Source organism: Canis lupus, chromosome 13, assembly GCF_011100685.1.
Source record: "Canis lupus familiaris isolate Mischka breed German Shepherd chromosome 13, alternate assembly UU_Cfam_GSD_1.0, whole genome shotgun sequence".
Taxonomy (NCBI): Eukaryota; Metazoa; Chordata; class Mammalia; order Carnivora; family Canidae; genus Canis; species Canis lupus.
Window position 1 is genome coordinate 29,755,363 of NC_049234.1, and position 22,994 is coordinate 29,778,356.

The 22,994-nt window shown below is 35.8% G+C and overlaps 1 protein-coding gene across 5 annotated transcripts in view; it reads left to right on the plus strand.

Moving 5' to 3' along the window:
* Positions 1 to 22,994, plus strand: part of PHF20L1 (PHD finger protein 20 like 1) — a 78,044-nt gene that overhangs the window by 1,226 nt on the left and 53,824 nt on the right. For 3 of the 5 annotated variants that reach the window (XM_038555542.1, XM_038555545.1, XM_038555546.1), the window contains 4 exons: positions 1,368 to 1,487; positions 18,679 to 18,850; positions 18,997 to 19,081; positions 22,701 to 22,789. In XM_038555542.1, the coding sequence (XP_038411470.1) occupies positions 1,405 to 1,487; positions 18,679 to 18,850; positions 18,997 to 19,081; positions 22,701 to 22,789 (429 nt within the window). In that variant the 5' untranslated portion in view covers positions 1,368 to 1,404. The remainder of the gene's footprint in view (positions 1 to 1,367; positions 1,488 to 18,678; positions 18,851 to 18,996; positions 19,082 to 22,700; positions 22,790 to 22,994) is intronic. The other 2 variants (XM_038555544.1, XM_038555543.1) reach the window with 1 other exon arrangement.

A 22,994-nucleotide genomic window follows, 5' to 3' on the forward strand; every position in this document is an offset into this window, starting at 1 on the left:
ATGCTTTTGTCCCTTTTACACCACATACCCTCTGGCCTAGCTTCCCATGAACTCTCACGTACTAATTTTTGTTCTTGCCATGACCAGAGGCCACTCTCCTCCCTGTCATGAGTATATAGGTTGGATTTTTATGTATTTTACGGCAAGTACTGGTGTTTTGTTTTTGTTTTTTGTTTTTGTTTTTTTACCTCTTACCTATTTAGATTGTTTCAAAGAGGAAAGGACAGTTGGGTTTTTATGTTTGCTGTTATGTTTTTGTCCCTTTTGAATGGTGGGCAAACTATGAAATGCTGTAGTTGTAACACTTTTCCTTTTTTTTTGTTTTTTGTTTTTTGTTTTGCCTTGTTTTTGTTTTTACCCAGGGAGCGCATCGTCCTATTAGTGATTCTAAATATCAAAAAGGTTTTAGGGATCTCTCTTTCCCCCGCAGTTAACACCAGGTTCGCATGCCTGATTTCCAGGCTCTGTTTCTGATCGAGCCTGTCTCAAAGGGCATTCCTATTCCTCAAGTACTGATCAGTGAAGACGGCTCCCTCGGGGGTTCTGGTGTCCACCGTGGCTGAAAGGAGAGTAAAGAGTGCGCACCTCAATGACATAGAGAGCAATAGATTCTCTTTTGTAGTTTTGTGTGTGTGTGTGTGTGTGTGTGTCTGTTTGAACATTATGACCACTTGTATTTGTCCGATGTGGGCGCTATACTGAAATAGAGTAGAAATAAGTTCTCAGTTAAAAAAAAAAAATCCAACATCACTGTTGCTCATTGAATGCAAAGTAGAAGGAAGAAATTTCTGTTGCAACTTTATGTGTTAAATTAAAATTATTGAATCATCTACCAAAGTGGGAAGTCAGAGGCAATGAAAAATCCTCCTGACGGAGGAGTGTGTCCTGCCCCTTCTTTATATGCTCTCTCGTGTCTTGTCCAGGGTGGTGTGCTATGAGGCACTCAGATGTTGGTTGAAAAACTTCATTAATTTGTCCTCTTAAGAATTTCAATAGTCATGTTCCAGAGCACTCAGGTGTCTTGACTTCTCAAAGACAGAAAACTATTTTCAGCTGGTGTGGAGAATTTTCTTGGTTGTTTTCAAGTTAAAACGTAAAGCATTTTGGCTACTAGCAAGTTTTAGTGCCCATCTGTTTGTTCTTTTCAAGTAGTTCTTCTTTATGTCCTTTTCCTTGATTCATGATTAAGATTGCCTGCAAAGTGTGTAGGACTTTACCTACAGATGTTGGTAATCATCATTCAAATTTCCTTAAAATTTGGCAGTTATTTTAACTTCTCATGCAATGCTTTTAAAGTTCTGTTTTATTCCCTATGCATTTTATGCATCAGAATCTAACTTTTTTTTTTTTTTTTTTTTCCTCTTGAGGTAGTGAAAAGAAAATACTGAAGAATAGGATCTCAAGATGAGTAAAAAGCCCCCAAATCGTCCTGGAATCACTTTTGAGATTGGTGCTCGTTTGGAGGCACTGGACTACTTACAAAAATGGTATGGAGAATATGGAGCTGTTGGTGGAAAGCACGACATTGGTAGCCTTAAACATGTTAGTCAGTTGCTCTTCTTTCGACTGTGGCAGAAACCTTAGCGTATTCACATTTTGAATACACATGGACATTATTTTTTTAGTTTTCTTGCCCTTCAGCAGACTCTGTAGGTTTAGCATTTCAGAGCTATATTTAATCGGGATCATTTTTTAAGGTGTTTGAGAACTGAAAATAATTACCTAAGATATGAGGTATAGAGAGATTGTCCACACTCTTTGTGTACTTCATGTAAGCTATGGTGGTGGTACGAGAGATGGAATTAATTCAGATAACCAACTTTCCCAGATTTGCATAAAACTTAATATCGATCTGTTTTCTTGGCCTGTGTCAGAGGCGATCTTTCAAAACACAGAGGATGTTGATGGTTAGCACAGTCACTATTCAACATCCCATCTAAAAATAAAGTTTACCTCCTCTTTCTCCAGGGGGTAGTGAATTAAAGGCAGGTTGTTACTGTTCCGTACTAAATGGGCAGTTCTTTCAGACCTTTTTTTATTTCTTCTGTTTTGGCCATGTGTGATGGGTTGTGAATTCAGGGTCCTGCTAGACCCTTAATAAACGGTGTAGGGATAAAACCACCACATGGGAATGAGAAAAGGAGAAACGACACGGAAGGGTCCCTAGGCCACAGTAGGGTTGACAGGGATTCCCTCTTCTAGGAAATGCTTTCCTTGTTCCCCTTAGCTGCCATCTAGTTCTTGTCCCTGGGAGGAAGTTTCCTCTTGCTGCCATTCTCAGCTCTCTCCCTGAGAGGGGCATTTGAAAGTTCCTCTTTGATCCCTGGGGTTGTCTGGGCTCTCTTGAAGCCCATTTATTTTGATGAGAGATCTGGCAGCTTAGTGACTCTGGGACTTTATCCACTAGACTTTTTGGCATTTTCTCTTGCTACAACTCCCTTAAAAACACGGTGGGCATTTTGTAAATTTGCTCTTGATTGATTTGCATTAAGTCAACCTCCTGAGTTGGCAGTGGCAGGCAGAGAAATCTTGTTTAGTCATGACATTTGACTTTAGACTGGTCTGGGGATTCTGTCTCTCAGTATGTGATTTTAGAATTCTGCATCTGTCCCTGATCCCCAGGTTAATGGGCTCTGTCTTAGGCACTGCCCTGGGACATTTTGAAACTACAGTTTCACGTGGGAAGGCAATTATTTGGCCCCATGCCTGTAAGGTGCATCTCAGGGGGGAGTTCTTTTTAGGGGACTTATTGTTAAACTCATCAGATGGAGAGTGTACATAGTACTTCTCAGGTGGGGCTTGGGAGCAGACAGTAGCATCCCTCGTCATCATGAAGCTAAAAATTATTTCCAGACATGGTGGAGTGTTCACGCGTTGGACATGCAACAAAAGATAGCAGTTTAGTTGATAATTGGCTATCTCTGGTTCTCATTTGACCAAAAGAAGCTTTTTGCTCTGAAGGCACACTGTTAAATCTCTATGTGGTATGAGAAATGATACTTCCTTTGATGCTAATCTTAATTAACTTTTCAGGGTTTTTTTTTTTTATTACTGGTTTTTGAATCACTTATTAAATCATATTAGTATATTTTCTTAGGCTTTCGAACTGACAAAGTTGTGATTGAAATAGCTTCCAGTGTTGGAAGAGCACAAAGTTTATTAGTTTCCTTAGAGATTTTCAGGGATATTAACATAATTTCGGAATTAGTAAGAAATTTGCTTCTAGTGGTGAAATATTTTCTGATTCAACAGCTGTTAAATTGATGATCCAGTAGTTAAAATAAAAAGATTATAAAAAAGAACTACTTTAAAAATCAAGCCTGAATGTACTTTTAGAGTATTTGGAATTTGAAAGAAAAAGTAATTGTAGCTGAAAGCTTTTTCATTGTCTTATGCTCTGCACCAAGGAAATTTATAAGTGCTTAGGGTGATAACAGGCATGTGTACTCATTGATGAAGTTTAGCTTTTATTTTAGTGACCCTAATAGTAATGGTCTCTTTTAAGTAAGTAAACATCAGCCAAAATAATCACATGGTAATCACTGAAACTTATCATCAACTTGACTTTTTATGAGCTCATTTATATGAAGATTTTTAGCATTCTGTCACAGTTGGAATTCAGAGTATCGTATATGCGTATTCTAGGTAGTTGAAGGAAATAACTTTTTTATCGTGACTTTGTTTATTGTTGGTAGTCTTAAGAACTAGTTAGCCTTGGGCAATTCCTTTCATTTAGTATTAAAGTACTATAGGACAACTAATTAATTGCTTAAGATTTACCTTGTTTTATATGGGCACAAGAGAAGTTCTATGAGAGACACTACTCTTAACAGATTTTATTTTTAAATGAGATACTAAACTTTATTCTTCATATCATTACTAGTTAATGGCCATTCTGTATTTCATATAAATGCTGCAAATTTTTGCTTTATATCAGGTAAAAGTGTAGAAGGATGATTCAAGTGTTGAGAAAGAAAATTTTAATATTTTTGTGAGGGGTTAGTCACTGAAAATATACTGAAATGATTCCCCTTCCTCTTCCACCCTCCCTTCCTATTTTCTTTCCTATTCTCTTCTGTTGTGTCCCTTAAGAATGCTTAACCATCCACATTTATTCAGTACAATTGGAGAAGTATTGAGTTTTTATTTGACATGAATAATTTTTGAACGATTACAGGCATTGGACAGGAAGGGACAAGCAGGAGAGCAGACGGTGCTTACTGTTTCTGCACACAAGATGATCCCAGTAAGCCATGTATCTGTTATGAAGGAAACATCATCACATATTGATATGTTACCTTTTTCAGAGAAGGGCAAAGGGAGAGTTGTGATAGTGGAGCACCCGAAATGTCAACCTGTCCTGTATGTAAAAAATGTTTCCTGTATAAAAAAGGAAAAGAGCTTTTATTGTGCCCTGGAAAGAAAGGGGTAAAGTCTAAATTAGGTGGGCAGAAATAAACTGAAATTAAGCTTCCACTTTGAGGTTTGGGGTAGATTTAATAGGAAGATGCAATCTGTTTTTCTTACGAAAAATACATTATTACTGCTTGAGCAAACCATATCACATATTTTTCAAAGTTCAGAAAGATACTTCATCTTTGAAAATACACTCTAGGGATCCCTGGGTGGCTCAGTGGTTTAGCGCCTGCCTTTGGCCCAGGGCGTGATCCTGGAGTCCCGGGATCAAGTCCCACATCAGGCTCCCAGCATGGAGCCTGCTTCTCCCTCCTCCTGTGTCTCTGCCCCCCTCTCTCTCTCTATATATATATATCTATCATAAATAAATAAATCTTTTAAAAAAATATATATATATATAAAAGAAAATACACTCTACATTTTTTTTAGAGAAGTGATTTATTTTTGTTTTCAAAGTCACTTTAAAGCTACTACAGGGATCCCTGGGTGGCGCAGCGGTTTGGCGCCTGCCTTTGGCCCAGGGCGCGATCCTGGAGACCCGGGATCGAGTCCCACGTCGGGCTCCCTGGTGCATGGAGCCTGCTTCTCCCTCTGCCTGTGTCTCTGCCTCTCTCTCTCTCTGTGACTATCGTAAATAAATAATAAAAAAAAAAAAAAAAAAAAAAAAAAAGCTACTACAGAAAACTCATTGGTGGTTTGATTATTTACCAATAACTAATGAATGCAGGCCCTAAGAAACCACCAAGAGGCCAGTCATCTTCAGGTCCAATATGTAGTTTTTGGATTTCCTATACTGACTAAACCTAACTCCTGCTGAGTAGTGGAGGTTGCTTAATTTTTATTTTTTATTTACTTTTGGGGCAAGGGTTGCTTAGTTTTTAAAAATGTAGTTTTACTTAAAACATAGTGTTTAGTTTCTTTTTCAACAGTCTTTAAAAGTCTTTTTAATGTTTACAGATAACACAACCATCTTGGATCTTACCTCCATCATATTTTCTATCGCACCCCTAACATTCGAATAGTGACATATCAGATTTATAGTCTCTTGAATGCAGTAGCATCATAAGAATGAAAAAGGATACAGGTTGTTGATACAGGAGTGTATTTGGGGAAAGGGAAAGTTTAGAGTTGAAGTTCTATTGGAGATACTGTAAGTAGATTCTAAAGATAAAAGAGGTTCAAAGTTAGACTGTCACTTGCTGGTCCTGTAAATATGGGGAACCTCTCGATTTCAGTTGGGTTATTGGTAAAATGGAAGCACTGTTACTGGCTTTTACATAGGGGGTTATTTTAAGGATCAAATAATGTACTTAAACTTCAAATTCTACAAAATACATAATTATAAAGCACTGAGGTAAATGCAAGAGAAGAGGGAGAGCTGAAAAAGAAATCTTTGAGAATCTGAACACTTTAAGTGTATAAGTTTTTAAACATAATTTTATTTATTTATTTTTTTAAAGATTTTATTTATTCATGAGACAGAGAGAGAGAGGGAGAGGCAGAGGCAGAGGCAGAGACACAGACACAGGCAGAGGGAGAAGCAGGCTCCGTGCAGGGAGCCTGATGTGGGACTCGATCCCGGAACTCCAAGATCATACCCTGGGCCAGGGGCAGGCGCTAAATAGCTGAGCCACCCAGGGATCCCCTTAAACGTAGTTTTAGTATTGACATGAGAATGGCCTGGAATGTAGAAGAAAATCATGTCGTTGTAGCTGGCTATAAACCATCTTTTTGAGGTGATAAAATCTTTTTGTTTCTGCGGAGCTTCATAGTTTACGAAGTACTCTTGCAGATATCCTATCTAATCATTCTGAATACTGTTCAGTGAGAAAAGTGTTAAACTGGTTTGGACTACTGATTTAACTTCCATCTTTTGATTGAAAATAGTTACTCTATAGCAAGTGACCTAGTTATGAAAATAAAACAAATCTAGTAATATGCCCCAAATATTTGAAATACAGAGTTAATACATTCAGATGAGTTATGCTCTTCTGACCTTTTTTGGGGGGGAATATTTCTAGTTCTCTTCTAGATCTAAAGGAAAGGAAAATGAAAAATAAAATGTAGAGATGTCTCCAAGTATCAGAGTTTGATAGAACAGTGTAAATTTGAATTGGCAAATGCTGTTTCCACACATGGGGAGTTTTTTTGAATTATATGGAACATTTGCAAATGTGAGTTTTTAAAATGTTCATGAACAGAATTTTAATAGCGTGGGAAAAATTGAGGAAATTTGGATTGTAACAAATACAAATGCTTTCTAATTTGATTAAAGTACATATTTTCTGAATAAAAAGGGTTGCTTTTTTCTAACTGAATTTATTCAGAGGCAAACATTAATAGAAATAAGTTGTGTTATCTATATTTAGAGTAGAAGAGTCCTCCCAAAAAGTAGTTTGTGGATCAAATTTAAAAGCCAGATATTTTTAAATTACATTAGGTGAGTTTGAAATATGTAGAAACCTTAAGTACTTTTAAAATAGGAAATCTTTTGAATCAAAGATTCATATTTATATATGAATAAAATCTTTATATGTTTGGCTTTCCTAACTGAATATTTGAAAAAGATTGATTCGTATTTTTGAGTCACTACCTGTCTTTGAAAGCCTAGTTTTAGCTGTAGACTCAGAAAAATATACAATTGCATTTATATACCTAAAATATTGAATTATCTATTATGAGTGGTCATAGGAAACTTATCCATGGTCTCCATCCAGATTAAGGACTCTTCTAGTAGAGAATTTCAAATTGAAATCTATATGATGTGGGTTTTTTTTTTCTTTAATTCTGAGATTTTTACATTCAGAAAGTCACAGATTTTGAATTTTAAGATCTAAGTGAGCTCCGTTTAATCATCAAGCATCAGTGCACATTGTAGTTACTTAATTTTTAACATTTTTAACCAAAAAAAGCCCTATAAACTTTTAGTGGTAAAGGTCACTTTCTCCTTCCTCTCTCCTCAAAATATGTTGAAAGCTAGGTTAGAAGTGGGTCAGAGTACGTGTATTTATTGTAAAACACGCCTGGTTGTTGTTCTTACTCTATTATTCTTCCTTCTGTTATATTCATTTTCTATAGAGCTCTTTCCTTTCTGCTCAGTTTTTGCTTATCCTAGTTTTCTTGGAAGACGACAGAAAAGGAATATTGGAAAAACTACATTTAACTGGAACTCAGATTATGTAGGTTCTAGGTGCCATGAACTGTGTGACTTTGGAGAGTTACTCCTCTGCTTTAATGTCCTTGAAATGAGGGTGTGACATATTAGGTGATATTTCAGGTCCCTTGAATTAGAAACTCAGATCTACTTTCCATGTATTCAGGTATGATAGATTTTTTAATCTCACTTTTAGCTGGCTCATTAACACAGACTTGAGGCACAAGTAAGATACAAGTCATACATAGTTTCCTCAAAACTGCTGGTCACTAAAAAAAGAAAAATGAGTTGAAAAAGTAGAGAAAGATGAATCTAGTTTGTAACAAAAATAATAGTTTTGAAGGTTGGAGTGTAGTGGTATTGGGCACGTTGTTACCCTTTCTCCAACCTGTTCTCCCACTCATTTAAATACTTTCATTGTTTAATTTTGAAATTACTTACTATCATAACTATTGACTTAGAAAAGTATATTTAACCAGTAGGATGCTTTAACTCCTTAACTTTTCACATGGTAACAATTCACTAATTGATTCTTTTACAAAGTTCATTGATGCTGTAGTTTTGAAAGTGATTCAGGTGAAGTCCGGAAGAGTGATTCTCAAACTTTAGCTTCCTCAGATTCACTGAAACATAGGTCACTGGGCTAACATCCCAAACTTCTGATTCAGTAGGTCTGAAGTGGGGCCCAGTAGTTTGCATTTCTAAAAAGTTTCCCAGTGATGCTGATGCTGCAGGTCTGGGGACCTCAGGAGAACCACTGGTCTTGAGCGTATACAGAATTATTAACCCAAAGATAAAGTTTTTTAGTTGGATAGCAATGGAAATATCCAGAATGATTTTTGAATTTATATTCTGTTTTTATTTACGTTAGTTGTAAGAAGTAAAATGTAAATACAGAGCAAAGTGATGGATGATTCAAACAAACAAAAAAAATTTTTTTTTGCTGTTTCTCAGTAAAATAGAGCATACTGACCTCTATGTACTTTGATGGGCTTCAGTTCTCTTGCTCTTCTGCTTTCTGAGATCACCACTACATGACTGGGTAGTTGGGATTTAGATCCTTTTTACTAAGGGTGAGAGGAAGACAGACTGTCCCTGGTTATAGTTAATTGTGGATTGCCGTTGCGAGATTGTAACTTCTATAATGATTCAGATATGCAGAAAATATTCATTATATCACTTGAATTTTATAAGAAGCCTGTCAAGTATGGGATGATCTTTACCAATTTAGAAATGACAGACCTAAGGTTTGGAGATATTTGGTGTTTTATTCCAGTTCATCATCTAGTCAGAAAAGTCATCTTATAGCCAGGTTCCTTTTTTTTTTTTTTTTAATTCTTTTTTTAAATTTTTATTTATTTATGATAGTCACAGAGAGAGAGAGAGAGAGAGAGAGGCAGAGACATAGGCAGAGAGAGAAGCAGGCTCCATGCACCGGGAGCCCATGTGGGATTCGATCCCGGGTCTCCAGGATCGCGCCCTGGGCCAAAGGCAGGCGCCAAACTGCTGTGCCACCCAGGGATCCCCAGGTTCTTTTGACTCTAAGTGTGCGGATCTCGTTACCATAACTTATTGCCTCATATGGACACCCTCAAGTCTGAGCCTCAGCTTCAGGGAGTAAATGGGCTCAGCATTCATAGGCTATCTTAATTCCTGAGCTTCTTTAGTAATATGTATCTATCTAGTGTTTAGAAGGACCCTGAGAGTCCAGCTTGCCAATGTCATTCTTATTCCACTGAATTAGCTTTTGCAAGGCAGGTTAATTTCAGGTCTGTCTGTCCTAGAAACTCTTCCTTCTTAAGTTTACCTTTGAATCAAGCCTTCAAGCTGATGGTTTCTTAGCCTCTTTCAGAAATATATAGTACTATAAAGTCCAGGAACCTTGGGATTATTGTGCTGTGTGGTGTGTGTGTGTGTTCATATAATGGCAGGGATTGGACCAAAAGAGAAGACAGTTTTATTTGCTTTTCTGACATTTGGTTGGAGGTCAGCTATCGTATGTATGTCATATGCATCTAACTGTTCATGACCTCATTCCTGCTGAATATTATCACTGTATTGGGAGATTCTACACCTGGCACATTAAAGTAGATGATGCTTTATTTTGTAATGGGGAGTTGATCAGAGCCATTAGTTGGGAAATAATTTATTTGTGACGATAATGAATTCTAATAAAAAGAATGTTTACTAATTCTAGTTTTGTTGAGTAGATAGAACTGGTATCTACAGATTCTGAAAAGTTTTTGTTTTTAATTGATTTTTTAAGTGAAGGAGGAAGTATTGAGTTTTAAATATCAGTATTAAAATATTTTTAAAAGAAAAGTTAACAATATTGAAAAGACAGTTTTACTATTCTTCATAAGGCTCCCAGTTTTTAGTATTTTTAGATGTCTTTTTATTTTGAAGAATTACTAACTATCCTTATTGTCACCTCCCATAGATCATTAGCACGTAGAACTTTTCTTTTTATTAAATTGGAAATTGATGTCGGTATTATGTTATTTCACTAATTTCAATGAACTCAACTTTGAGAGAATTGTTGCAGTGAATTTGAAGAAAATTTGGATATTTAATATTTGATGTGTCTTAAAACTCTATTTTTTCCATTGCCAAAAAGCTAACTTCCTTTAATTAAAAATGAATCTGTTTCTAGTACATCGTGGTTTGCTCAGGTACCAAAGTATAAGCTACTCACATGAAATGATTTTACTCCTAAAGATACCCAGCAAAGCTTTTTGAATTTTGGCAGGTTGGTAAAGAATGAACCCAAAGTTTTGGGGGATCTCATGAGATGTGGTTACTATTCAGAAAATTTTGGCAAATGAGTTTTGACCTATGAGTTGAAAACTAAGTATAGGATTATATTTGTCAAACTAGATTAGTAAATATTTTTAAAGTCACTTAGTGTTTTTCTTAGTCGAATCGCAAACCATACCTTAGATTCCTATCTTTTGGGGGTTGGGAGGGGCAAAGGGAGGAGATTGAGAATCTTAAGCAGTTTCCATTCTCAGCATGGACCCCCATGTGGGGCTTGATCTCACAACTATGAGATCATAGCCTGAGCCAAAACTGAGTTGGATGCCTGACCAACTGAGCCACCTAGGTGCCCCTAGATTCTTAAGTTTTAAATTTATATTGTAAAAACTTTGAAACATCTTAAAAGTTAAGCTACTTTCTTTTCTCAGACTCTTTAATTTTAATGCAATGTTTCATACTTAGTCATAGTTGAGATATAGTATGCTTTTTTTGAGAAATTTTAATAATAAAACGAGCCTTTTTATGCATAGATGTTTATTTTGTGCTGTATAATAAAAGCTGTTTTCTGTACTCTTGGCCTAACAAAAACTGACTTCAGATATTTTGTATCAAAAGTCCTTATATATTTAAAAAAAAAAAAAGTCCTTATATAAAATTGAATTTGCAAGAAAAAAATAAACATAATCTGATTCTCATATTATTTTTGTTTTCAGTACCTCTTGGTAAGAGCACCCTATTCTATATGTGTGCAGTAAGTGTGATAGGAGCTAAATATAACTTGGCAAGATGCAGAATATATATTGAATGTAAGCATAGTCTTTAAGGACAGACACTCAACCTCAGTTCAGGGATCTGCTGCCTAAATACCTATTTTTGCTTGAATAAATTACATAAGGGATCAGAGCCTCTATGACCTCCTCTCTTCAATAACCAGGAGCAGTAGTACCTAATTCAAAAAAGTTCTTTGAGGATTAAGCAAGACAATGCTTGTTAAAAGCTTATCATGGCTTTTGCCACATTGTAGGCTCTTAGTAAACATTAGCTTTAATTATAATAATAGCATGAATATTGGTTATTCTAAATAGAAATGAGTCTACATGGGAGAAGAGTCACTGCAAATCCTTAAAACTTCGATCAACAGGCATATAAACGTCTGTAACTACCTGTAGTGGTATAATAATTTTTTAAGTGCTAAATATTAAGAAACAGAAACTAAGTGGACCTCAACCTGCTGGAGTTTTGAATTTTGTGACAAAATTAAGTAACAAGGAGTTTGGTCCTGTTAGTCTGAACTAAATATATGAAGTCACAAACTTCTGGTACGAAACTGGTGGCATTTTTTTGGGTAGGTAGAGTAGTAAATTTTTTATAGTGGTGGGAGATGGTAATGAGTAGATAGGTGTAGGCACTGTGATTGGTTAGAATTGACTGAAAGAAGGTAGGGATGGCAGGAGATTGAGGTGCTAGGGAGGTAGATAGCAGTAGGAGTTTGAATCTGGGGGTCTGAAATGAAACCTTAATTTGAAATGTGGCATCAAGGCTCTAAAAGAAAACATGTGGCTAACTCTGACCCTACCTGTTCTTTGCTGCAAAGGTGTGGACAGATAGGCAGCAGGGTGGTCTGGCAGCTTCTACTGAACATGTGTCTTGGGGGTGGACATCTCTGAAAAGAGGACAGTGGGGATGATGTGATGGGATGCTTAGAATTCAGTGTTGGAGAAGATGTGATTTTGACATATAAACTAGTCTCTGAATGTTCTGGAAAGTCTAGATTCTTTTATACTTCATTTTGGGATGTCAAGTTTGAATTAATCAAAAGAGTTTTGTTTTCAGTGTATTCTTCAAGTGTGAAATAAATTAACATGCAGTAACTAAAAGCACTTCCTCTAAAAATACTATAATAGTACTAGATGACATTGTTCTTGGAGTTTAATCGGTGAGTTTATTGGGTGAGAGAATGCTTTTGAAAATTACAAAGTGTAATATAAATTTAAAACGCTTCCAGAAGCTAAAATTTAAAAGGTTGCTATGCTGTAAGAATATTATGTTTGCTTTGGATTACATTTTACATTAATTTTTATTATTTAACACATAATCCTCTTTCTGACGATTATATGTGAGGGAGTTCTTAACTCTATATTTTTAGTTCTTCTAATGTATCTTAGTCATTTTTTATGATACTTATGTTAGAGGTCCTTGCTTATGAAGTCCTTATCCACAGAACCGTTTTGAGTTACTAATCCTAACTCCCTAAATTTCTCTAACGTTTAAATTATGTGTAAGTCAGATTTCAAGTGTGTTTCACTTTTTACTAATTAAAGACCTACTTATCTAGTAGAACATCTAATTTAAGTATTCTTTCTGTGTGCTACTGAAATTTATCTTGACTGTTTGAGCTATAACATTGTATTATAATTGTGGTAACTTATTCGATTTTCTTTTTCTCCCCCCCTCTGTCCTGAATTTGAGTTTATTGATTGGAATAATACTGTTATTTGTAGGTTTATTCCTACTTCAGTGTTTGGCACATAGTGAATTAGAGACTCATTGTTTACTGAGTTAAATGAAACAAATGAGAAACTGTTAATTTTTAAATTTATATAACTTACAAATTTTATTATTTTATCAATATAAACAAATGACTTATTTAAAATAATTTGAATAACTATTGGGGCAAGTTTTTAAAATACTTTGCCTTTTTGTAGGAGGGGGGCACGGGCATCAAGGTGGCACAGTTGGTTAAGTTAGGGACTCTTGATTTCCATTCAGGTCGTGATGTCAGGGTCATGAAATGGAGCCCCACATCAGGCTCCTCATTCAGCAGAGAGTCTGCTTCAGGATCCTCTTTTTTTCCTCTGTCCTCCCTCTTTTCCCTCCCTCCACTCACATGCACATGCGCTCATGCTCTCTCTCAAGTAAATCTTTTTAAAAAATAAAATACTTTGCCTTTTTAATTAATGTGGCATTTCTCAGAGCGAATCCTGTTAGTCTTTAGGACATTAATAATGTTGTCTGACCTTATTCAGTGGATTGCTACCCATCAGTGAGTAGTTCACAACTCCGTCCTGTAGCTTAAGTCCAGGAGATCCTAGGGCATAAGTGTATCAAGGAATTTCTCTTGTCATTTCCTCATGGTTGACTTTCTTATCAATGCAGGTAAAACTGGCTATATCAAATAGGATGGCAAATCAGAATGAGTTCAAATAATGTTTGTTTTACTGTTAATATATTGAATATAACTTTTTTAAATAGCTACCTGCCCATTATTTCTTTTTTCTTCGAACATTAATGGGATACCTATAGTATGTGTTAATAGATAATCTTGCCTACCAGAAAGATTTTTGTGTTAATCATGGATCCCTTTGAAAATCTGATTAAAATACATTGAATATACTGCATCAGTTCCCTACAGTATGTCCTGGGGGTGTAGTCTCCTGATTTAGTGAGTGAATCGGGACCTGCCCATGTAAATTGATAACTGTAGGGAACTGATGCAGTATATTCAATGTGTAACCAACCTCTTTGGTTAGTATTTGGTTCTTTGATGGGTTGTGGATTTGATCTTGAATCCATACTCTGATGAACAGTCTTCTACAAGTGGAACCAGTAACAGTGTTAAAATGCTGATATTCTCAGATGAGGCATTAAAGCATTATAAGCGTTCAGAGAAGATGAAAATAATTTTGGTTCTTGATAATAGGTTTGTTCTACTCAGTAATTATAGCCACAGTTTAACCTGACCATTATTGGACTTTGACCACACTAATTCAGAAAGGGTCCTGAGGAATCAATGGACGGATTATGGTGGTAGAGTTGCATGTATGAAGATTCCATGAAATTCAGCAAAGATCATTGTAAAATCTTCTCAGTATTTCTGAATTCTATTTGTTTCCATTTGGCCTCATAACCAGTTCTTACTAAGTTTGCTTATTACACTTGCTAGGAATCAAGTGTAAAAGACATTAGACCTAGGCAAACCTAGAACAATGAAGGCAACCCCTTGTTTTCCACACAAGTAAATATAAGTTAAGCAATGCATGCATTTCAGACTGGGATTATAGTCGGAAAGGTCCATAGTGAACATTTTATGATATTTTGCAGTAACAGATTATAATGGTAAGAGAGCTCTGTATAGAATTCTGGCACTGGGGAATCACACTTCCATCTCTTTCTTTTGAACCCCTTAAGAAATGCCAAGCCAAATGCCAAGTATTTCTTTTTCTTCTTTCATTTTTTTGACTCTGAAACCCCAGTCTCCCACTTCTGAGATCTTTTCCCATCATAAATATTGGAGACTCAGCCTAATCATTGTTCTTTAACAGTTTTCCGTGATTTAGCATTTTAAAAGATGACAAAACAAAAGCATCATCACAAAAAAAAAAAAGCATCATCACTACATCTTCCAAATTCAGTATGAAAAGTTTTATGTTCCATTCATATTCAATTATAATAAAACATAAATTGTGTATCAAAATAGTGTTGCTTTCAGTCAAGATAGAAGGCATTTGTGAATACGTTTGTTCAGTATTTTTCATTCACTGTGTATCAAAGCATTATTACTTTGGGCCATTTGTTAGAACAGGAAAATCATTTCACTGTATAGGACTATATGTTAAGTTGCCATTTTGTGCATTTTACATGATAGCAAAGATTTTAATGTTAGGGTTTTTTTCCTAAGGCAAACCAAAGTACGGGATTTCCTGTTGTTTGTACAGTGATGGGGTGTTTCATCAGTTTGGTATTACAGAGCCCCTCACTTTGAACCTAGCTACTGAGTCCAGTCTGATGTCCCAGTATTCTCCTTTATTCACCCTACTGCTGATCGTGTAGTCTAGCCAAAGGGACCGGTTTCCTTGAACTGCCCCTCCAGCCTTTGATCAAGAGGTTCTTAAGGACAGAGACCTCATTATCTGACTGATTGCCTAACCTTGGTTTTAAGTAAATGAACATTGACTAACTGGAAGTGTGTGCACTTTACCTTTTTTGTACCTTGTTTATTAAGTCTAAATCCTAGAAGTCCCTTACCAAGACCAACGTAGATGACATCTACCAAGAACATTCAGTGAACTCCCCAATTTTCTCTCTTATTAATAGCATCTTATATGAACTTCTTGTATATACTAACCAGTTCACCATATATGATATAATTACTTTGATGTAGACCTTATCCCATTTCTGCTATAGGCTTTTGTGCCAGTTGGTTTTGGCTGTGAATACTCTACCATGTGTATTCTTGGACAGTCTTCATCTGTTACATGGGGACTGTGTTATCTATACCTTGGATGGTTACCAGGATCCAAAGAGACAAGGTATATAAGGAGCAGTTGACACTCGGTAAGGAAAGAACATAGAGCCTAACATACATGTGAATATTCTGATTCTTCTTTCTCCTTGTCAGACTCTCAGCTAAGTTCCTTGAAGGTAGGAGTTAATGATATTTCCTTTTTCTGTACCAACAGTGCCTGGCAAGTGTCTTAATCTTATTAGATGCCCAAATACATATGAAATGAATGAACAGAAACTTAGTCATTCTTGACAATGGTAATATTTATGGCACTTTTATTTAAGATTCAAAATTTGATTAGTGGATATTGTAAGGATTAAAATAGATAATCTTGTGTATTAGTGTTACTTCATTCTTGGCCTTCATCCAAAGTTTACCTATCAATCTCTTGGTATTTATATAAAGAGTATATAACATGCTATAAATTATTCTGAAGCAGTTCCCCAAAATATAATTTTTAGTTTGGTGGTTAACATCAGGCATCCTGTCAGTGAACAGAGTTTGAAGTATTTTAGGAAACTATAAGTTACTTAAAAATGCAATCCAGATTTAAACGATTTGAACTTACTTGGATTCTGACTCTTTGCTGAATTCAGTCATGTTATGAAAATAAAGATGTGTTTAACTCTGTTACTGTGGCATTCTCACTTTGAGGAATGTTTTAAATACGTGAGTTGTTTACATTTAGAATTTGAAGTAACCCAGAGAATAAACCCCTGATGTTTTGTTCAAAAATAAAAAGAGATAATAAACATGCAGAATTAGAAATTTATCCATTTTTTATAATTGATAGAAAATCTCTTTGTAATGGTGAAGTGGCCAGTGAATGCTGGAAAATAAACTAAAGGGCATTGTTACCTCTAGGCGTCCCCCAGTGCTAGTGGCACTTCTTATGTTTTAAAAATCGGAGGAGCAGAAACATACTGTCAGAGCATCATTGCAAAAGACAAGCGTTATGCCTTGTTCACCTTGGAGAGTATGTTAAGTCCCTTTATGCTTTTCTTTAACGAAGTGTTTCTTCACACCTATTCCCCAAAGAAGACCAAGAGTAAGTTCTAACTTAAGGTTATCAGGTCAGCAGCAGCCTTCTTAGTTCTGAAGAAATGTGCAGACTGTCTTTAACAAAACTTCTTGTTCGTTCTGAGCATTCCCTGAGTGGCCAGTGCGTGTCGGTCATTGGGCTAGACACTTGGGGGATACGAGAATGGACATGACTCTTAATCCTTGAATCTCACAGGCCAAAGGGTAGCATCTAAAATCATGTCCCTCAGATATCTGCTATCACAAGAATTGTTAATAAAAGGTTTGTGATAAAAGGGTTACCTATTTCTTTTACTGTGATAATAGTAAATGTTTTATCTCCAACAAAGAAAACAATATAACCTTTTTTTTTTTTTTTTTTTTTTTTTTTTACAATATAACTTTTTATCCAGTATTTTCCCAAGCTATTTAACCACCAGACCTTTTTGTAGGTCATGAGTATTAAAGTAGCAAGGGCTATAAATACCTCACGGCACACAGTTTAGGAACCTGCACTGAGATGGTGGTTGTGCAGGTGGGTGCAGTCAGTCAGAGCAGCCAGGGCAGGGAGTAGAATGTCTTTGCACATGGGATTACACATTAAGCCAAGCCTGGAATGAGGAATAGAGAAGGAAGTGAGGGAGACAGTTTGGGATTAGGTGGAAAGAACAGAGTGTACAAATGCACAAATGTTTGACAGAGCTCAGTATTTTTGAGGACGTCCCAAGTAGTTCAGTATCATACCAAAGTGGGGAAAGAAGCTACACCAGAGAAAGATTCAGAGCCCTTGAAATGGTTAAGAAGCCTTGAATAGCATGAATGATGTATAAAGCATGTAATAGCTCCTAAATTTCAAAGTTATATAAGGTCTATTGTGCTTTATAGTGAAAGCCAGTTTTCTATAGGGAGAAGAAAAATTCCAGATTTATCAAAAACTAGCAAAAATACGAAACTTTTATGGCTGAATCATCTGTGTGCTGCTGTTGAGTCTTACGGTTATTTAATGATACTTTCTAAAAATTTTTGAGTCATCTGTGAACATTTAATACAGTACATTAGAAATGAGGCAATTTTCCATGTTGAAAGTTCCAAGTTAACTAATTTCTAATTTCTTTTTAGAATTTATCATAGAAGCATCACACATAAAGACAGAACAATATTTATTTTTATATTTTAGAGTTTAAAGTTTAACTGAGCTTTTCCTACTATCATTGATACGCATTATAAAATATTGGAAAGTATGGAGAAATAGAAAAAAAACAGTGGTTTTGTGCCATAAAGAGACACATGTACGTGTTGGTATGTTTTGCTAGACAAATTTGTTTTACATACTTATAATTCTGAACACAGTGCTGCTACTTTTTTACATTTTCCTATGTAAATTTTTTGTAAATACCACATTTAAAGACTATATCATTCAGTGGATATACCATTGTTTGTATAGCTAGACAGTCTTCAGTTTTTCTAATTATATTTTTAGATGGTTTCTATTTTCTTTGTTATTATAAATATTTTGTATATATAGTTCCAGAATTATAATGATTGAGTTAAAAAGTAGGAATATGTTTAGGGCTCATGAAACCTGTTCTCAATTTACTTACCAAAACAGTGCAAGTAATTTATATTTCCACTGGGAGTGTATTGAAGTATTTTACTGGGTATTAAGATCAATCATTTGGGGATCCCTGGGTGGCTCAGCGGTTTAGTGCTTGCCTTCGGCCCAGGGTGTGATGCTGGAGTCCCAGAATCGAGTCCCACATCAAGTTTCCTGCATGGAGCCTGCTTCTCCCTCTGCCTGTATGTCTGCCCCTCTCTCTCTCTCTCTCTCTCTCTCTCTCTCTCTCTGTGTCTATCATGAATAAATAAATAAAATCTTTATAAAAAATCATTAAAAAATAATAAATTTCGTTGGTTCAGTAGTTTAAAAATACCCGTATTTTATGGTTTTAATGGTAAGCAATATTTCAGTTAAATTATTCTTTTTAATACTTTGTGTAAACAAACATAAGAATTTTCTCCTTATATGAAGCTTCTTTTTATTTTGGAGGTATCCATCACGAATTGAAAAAATCGACTATGAGGAGGGCAAGATGTTGGTCCATTTTGAGCGTTGGAGTCATCGTTATGATGAATGGATTTACTGGGATAGCAATAGGTTGCGACCCTTGGAGAGACCTGCGTTAAGAAAAGAAGGGCTAAAAGATGAGGAAGATTTCTTTGTAAGTAGCAAGCTTTTTCCATTTGCTAACTATGTAACTTTGTATATTTCAAAAGGAATTCTGTTAAATATTACAAAGCTTTATTTTTATAAAGGAAATGCTTATTTATTATACATGGTATTGATCTTAAAAGTTGTTTAAAATAGGATTTCAAAGCTGGAGAAGAAGTTCTGGCTCGCTGGACAGATTGTCGCTATTACCCTGCCAAGATTGAAGCAATTAACAAGGAAGGTATGTATTTGAAGTGATCTTAGATTACTTCAAAGTGATCTGGGAAGATTTAACTGTGTTTCTAATTTTAATGTGTGTAATTGTTACATATGGTCATATAGTTGTTACTTCTTGTTTCAGACTTAATGAATTTCCTGCTAATATTCTTAATTTTTAGGAGTGTTTCATTTGTTACATGTTAAATAGAATAACATGATATGTGATCTACTTACTACCTAAATAAATGTTTAAATTAGGAGAGGGAAAGAGTTGGTTAAAACTGTGCAGCTTTTGGTTCACAGGCTTACATTATAAGCATTTTATTTCTTCTCTGTTTCCACTTTGTTGGCTACGTTATCTTTATGAGCAGCTCAACCAGAGTGTGAGGGAAGGTTAAAGATACAGGGAAATTCAAATCAGTTCAACTTGAAAGTAAAATATAGTACAGTGTTTTCTGAGGAAAGAGTGTGGAAATTTGTCAATTTGAGGATTTCCTTTATTGCATCTTTTCCTAGCCCATTTCCTTAATTTCTGAGAATTAAGTCTACTTTAAAAAAATTATTTATTCATGAGACACACACAGAAAGAGGCAGAGACATAGGCAGAGGGAGAAGCAGGCTCCCTTTGGGGAGCCTGATGTCGGACAGGATCCCAGGACCCCGGGATCACACCCTGAACTGAAGGCAGATGCTCAACCACTGAGCCACCCAGTTGTCCTGAGAGTTAAGTTTCCTAATAGCCTTTGTGGTATCTAATACTAATATTGAGCCAAAATTACTGAACTGATCAGTAATGTTGAAAATAATACAGAAATCAGGTACAGTAGTGTGGCTGAAGATGAATACATCTGTTGGGCAGGTAATGTATTAAAAAAACCCAGAACTTATATACTGACTAATTTGGAAAGGCATGAAAGTTAATATTTAAATTGTATTGGAAATATACTTAAATATTTTTTAAAAATTTATTTAAAATCTCTAAAAAGTTATAAAATATTTGTAAGTATATTTTTCAAATCAGTAATAACATTAGTTTTCTATAACAATTATTTCCTAAACTTCACCACTCATCTTTTTTTACTGAAGAGACACATTGAGTGGCAGCTTCTTTGCAAGAAGAGACATTTAATCTAAGTAAGGGGATGCTTTAAACCTGAAAGACAAACAAGTCAGCTAAATAAGGAATGAAAAGCTTTTCTGACAGAAGAAACGGTATGTTGTAAAAGAACAGAAGAGAGGCCTGCCACCTTTTAGGAACTGTGAGACTTTGGTGTGACTAGAGTGAGGGAGTCCTTTAAAGGGGGAGAGAAAAGCAAGGGCCTGTGTGTGGAATGTCTTACAATCTTGCTATAGAATTTCAATTTTATTTGGAGGTGATGGAAAGGAACTGTGGAAAGGATTTAAGCTGAGGACATTTAGAATAACAAATGTGGGGAAAAAATGGGAGGTAAGAGGAGATAAAAGAGGAAAACATTTAAAAAGAGATATACTAAGGAGTTTTAGGTGTGGGAAAGCAAATCCTTGGTGTCTAGCTAGAAATATGATATAACTTTACAAAGGCCTATTCTGACTTACTGTTTTAAGGAATTGAAATAACAAACATGATTTTACTACCTCTCATCACCTTACTCTAGGAGGAGTTGAGGGACATCTTCATTGTCAGGTTGGCAGGTCACTTTTCCTTGTCTCATGTGGCCTTTGTCTCCCTGTGCACTTATACTTCCTGAGAGCCCATAGTCCTGTGTCTTACATACGCGTATTCCCCAGGTTTCTAGTCCAGAGCCTCGTGTATAAGCAGTCAGTTACAGTTTGTGGAAGGAATGGAGGAGGTAACGAATCAATTCTGTTGGATAGTAAATGGATCCACTCAAAATAAAAGAAAATGAAACACAATTAAGCGACATTTTATCTTAATTAAGAGCAGTTCCTTTAAGTGTGGAGAGCTTTGAGACCTTACTTCCATGCTTAAAGCTTCTTGGAAGTATACCATATACAAATCCATGTGTACATACACGCAATGCACTCGGAAGCAAAGCCCCTATGTTTTATCCTCTCCTCTTTGTCCATGGGCATAGAATACAGAAAATTAAGCTTATATTAGTGGAAGAGTGAAGACACTTATTGCAGTCTCTGCCATTGCAAGAGGAGTTCAAGTGGGCCCTTAGTGAAATATTGGCAGTTGTAATTTTTTAAAAAAATCTCCATTGGCTGTTTTTTGTTGTTGTTTTTGTTTTTTGTTTTTGTTTTTTATTTCTGTATGCCCCACATGGTAGATGAGCCTGCCCACCATGCCCATGCCCCCAAAGAAAAACAAGGGAAGGGAAGCCTTCAAGAGGCACTGTAAAAGCTAAACAAAACTAAAGAAAACAATGTTTGAAATATATCTTAGAGAAGTTGAAGAGGAGGGACAAATCTGTAAACAGGGAACAGAGAAGTGTTCATATTCTGGGTGGGATTTAAAGAGGTGATCTTGAAGAGTAGGTTGGAGGGAGGAAAGGAGAAAGGCATCACAAGAGCAGAAACAGTGTGATATCACTAGTGAGGAGGGATGAATGCCCAGTTGGTGTGGAGCCTGCCCTCTTCTGGAAGGCCATTATTGAAGAAGGAAGAGGACAGTTGCAGGAGTGATGGTAGTGTAAAGTGTATGTATGGTTTGATATTCTCAAAATTTTCCCAGTGGCTTTATAGCCTTGCTCCTCAACTAATCATTTTTCCCCCTCAGTAACCTGGGTCTAGATCTTTATATCTGCAATGTTGTGAATTACGCTAATTATAGAAAATGCGAAATCAAGTGATCAAATTACAAAATTAAGGAAAATCTTTGTACATGTATGTCTGGCTTTGGTGCCAACTTCAAAGCCAATCATAAAAATTATCACACCTTATTGTTTTTACTTCTTTTGTAAAGGTCATGTATCTGTTTACTTAAAGCGGCTCTCAGCCCTCATTTGTACCAGAAATGATAGAAAAATACTGAAATTTCTTAAGTATAAGATCTACACAATTTATATGTTTTGTTGACTTGAAAGCATGGCCTCTGTAACAAAAAGCGAATATACTTTGAGATTGTCATGCAAACAGGGTCTTGAGTCCTAAAAGCAGAACTGAGTGAGTGGGAAAGGCGTGGGGATGGGGGTGTGGATATGGCTGTGCTGCTGCTTAGTGGACTGCTATGGATGGAGCCTTCGTCCTCCTGGCGGTTCATTGTTCTCATCTGTGCAGAACAATTTCATCTACATGGTCTGTAAGTTATTTTCTAGCTTAGAAGCCTGTGGATCTGATTCTTTCTTACTTGCTAGTTCATTAATACTGTGAATGGAATAATCTTTCCTTGAGCAAGTGATTTTTTTTGTCCCTGTATCAGTTCTTTCTCTCTAAAAAGAAACTTCCAAAGAAGGAAGGATAATTCTTATAGAAATAGTACTTATGTTTAGAAGTAATGATTTTATTAAAGGCAAAGAGAAAGTACACCTTAACCAAATAAACTTTAACCAAGTTGATGAAGTTCTTAACGGGTGTGTGTTTGCAGTTACTGCAGTCACAGTGTATTTACTTCTGTCAGGGTGTGACTTGTTAGATTTCAAGTGTTGCTGTAAGATTCAGTTGTATTTTCTAATGATTCTGACTTGCTCCTGTTTCAGGAACATTCACAGTTCAGTTTTATGATGGAGTAATTCGTTGTTTAAAAAGAATGCACATTAAGGCCATGCCCGAGGATGCTAAGGGGCAGGTAAGAGTGTTCAGCATTCCTAGCTACCCAAAGGGATGTCTTCTTGAATGGTGACCAATCAAGAAAAAAAAAAAAAAAAAGAAGAAAGAAAGAAAAGGAAAAAAAATACATATATTTTAAAGTGAACTAATTGTAGGATTATGTGCTGATAGCCCCAAATAGCAGCAAGAAAAAGAAGCTTAGAATGTAAGATAAATTATACACT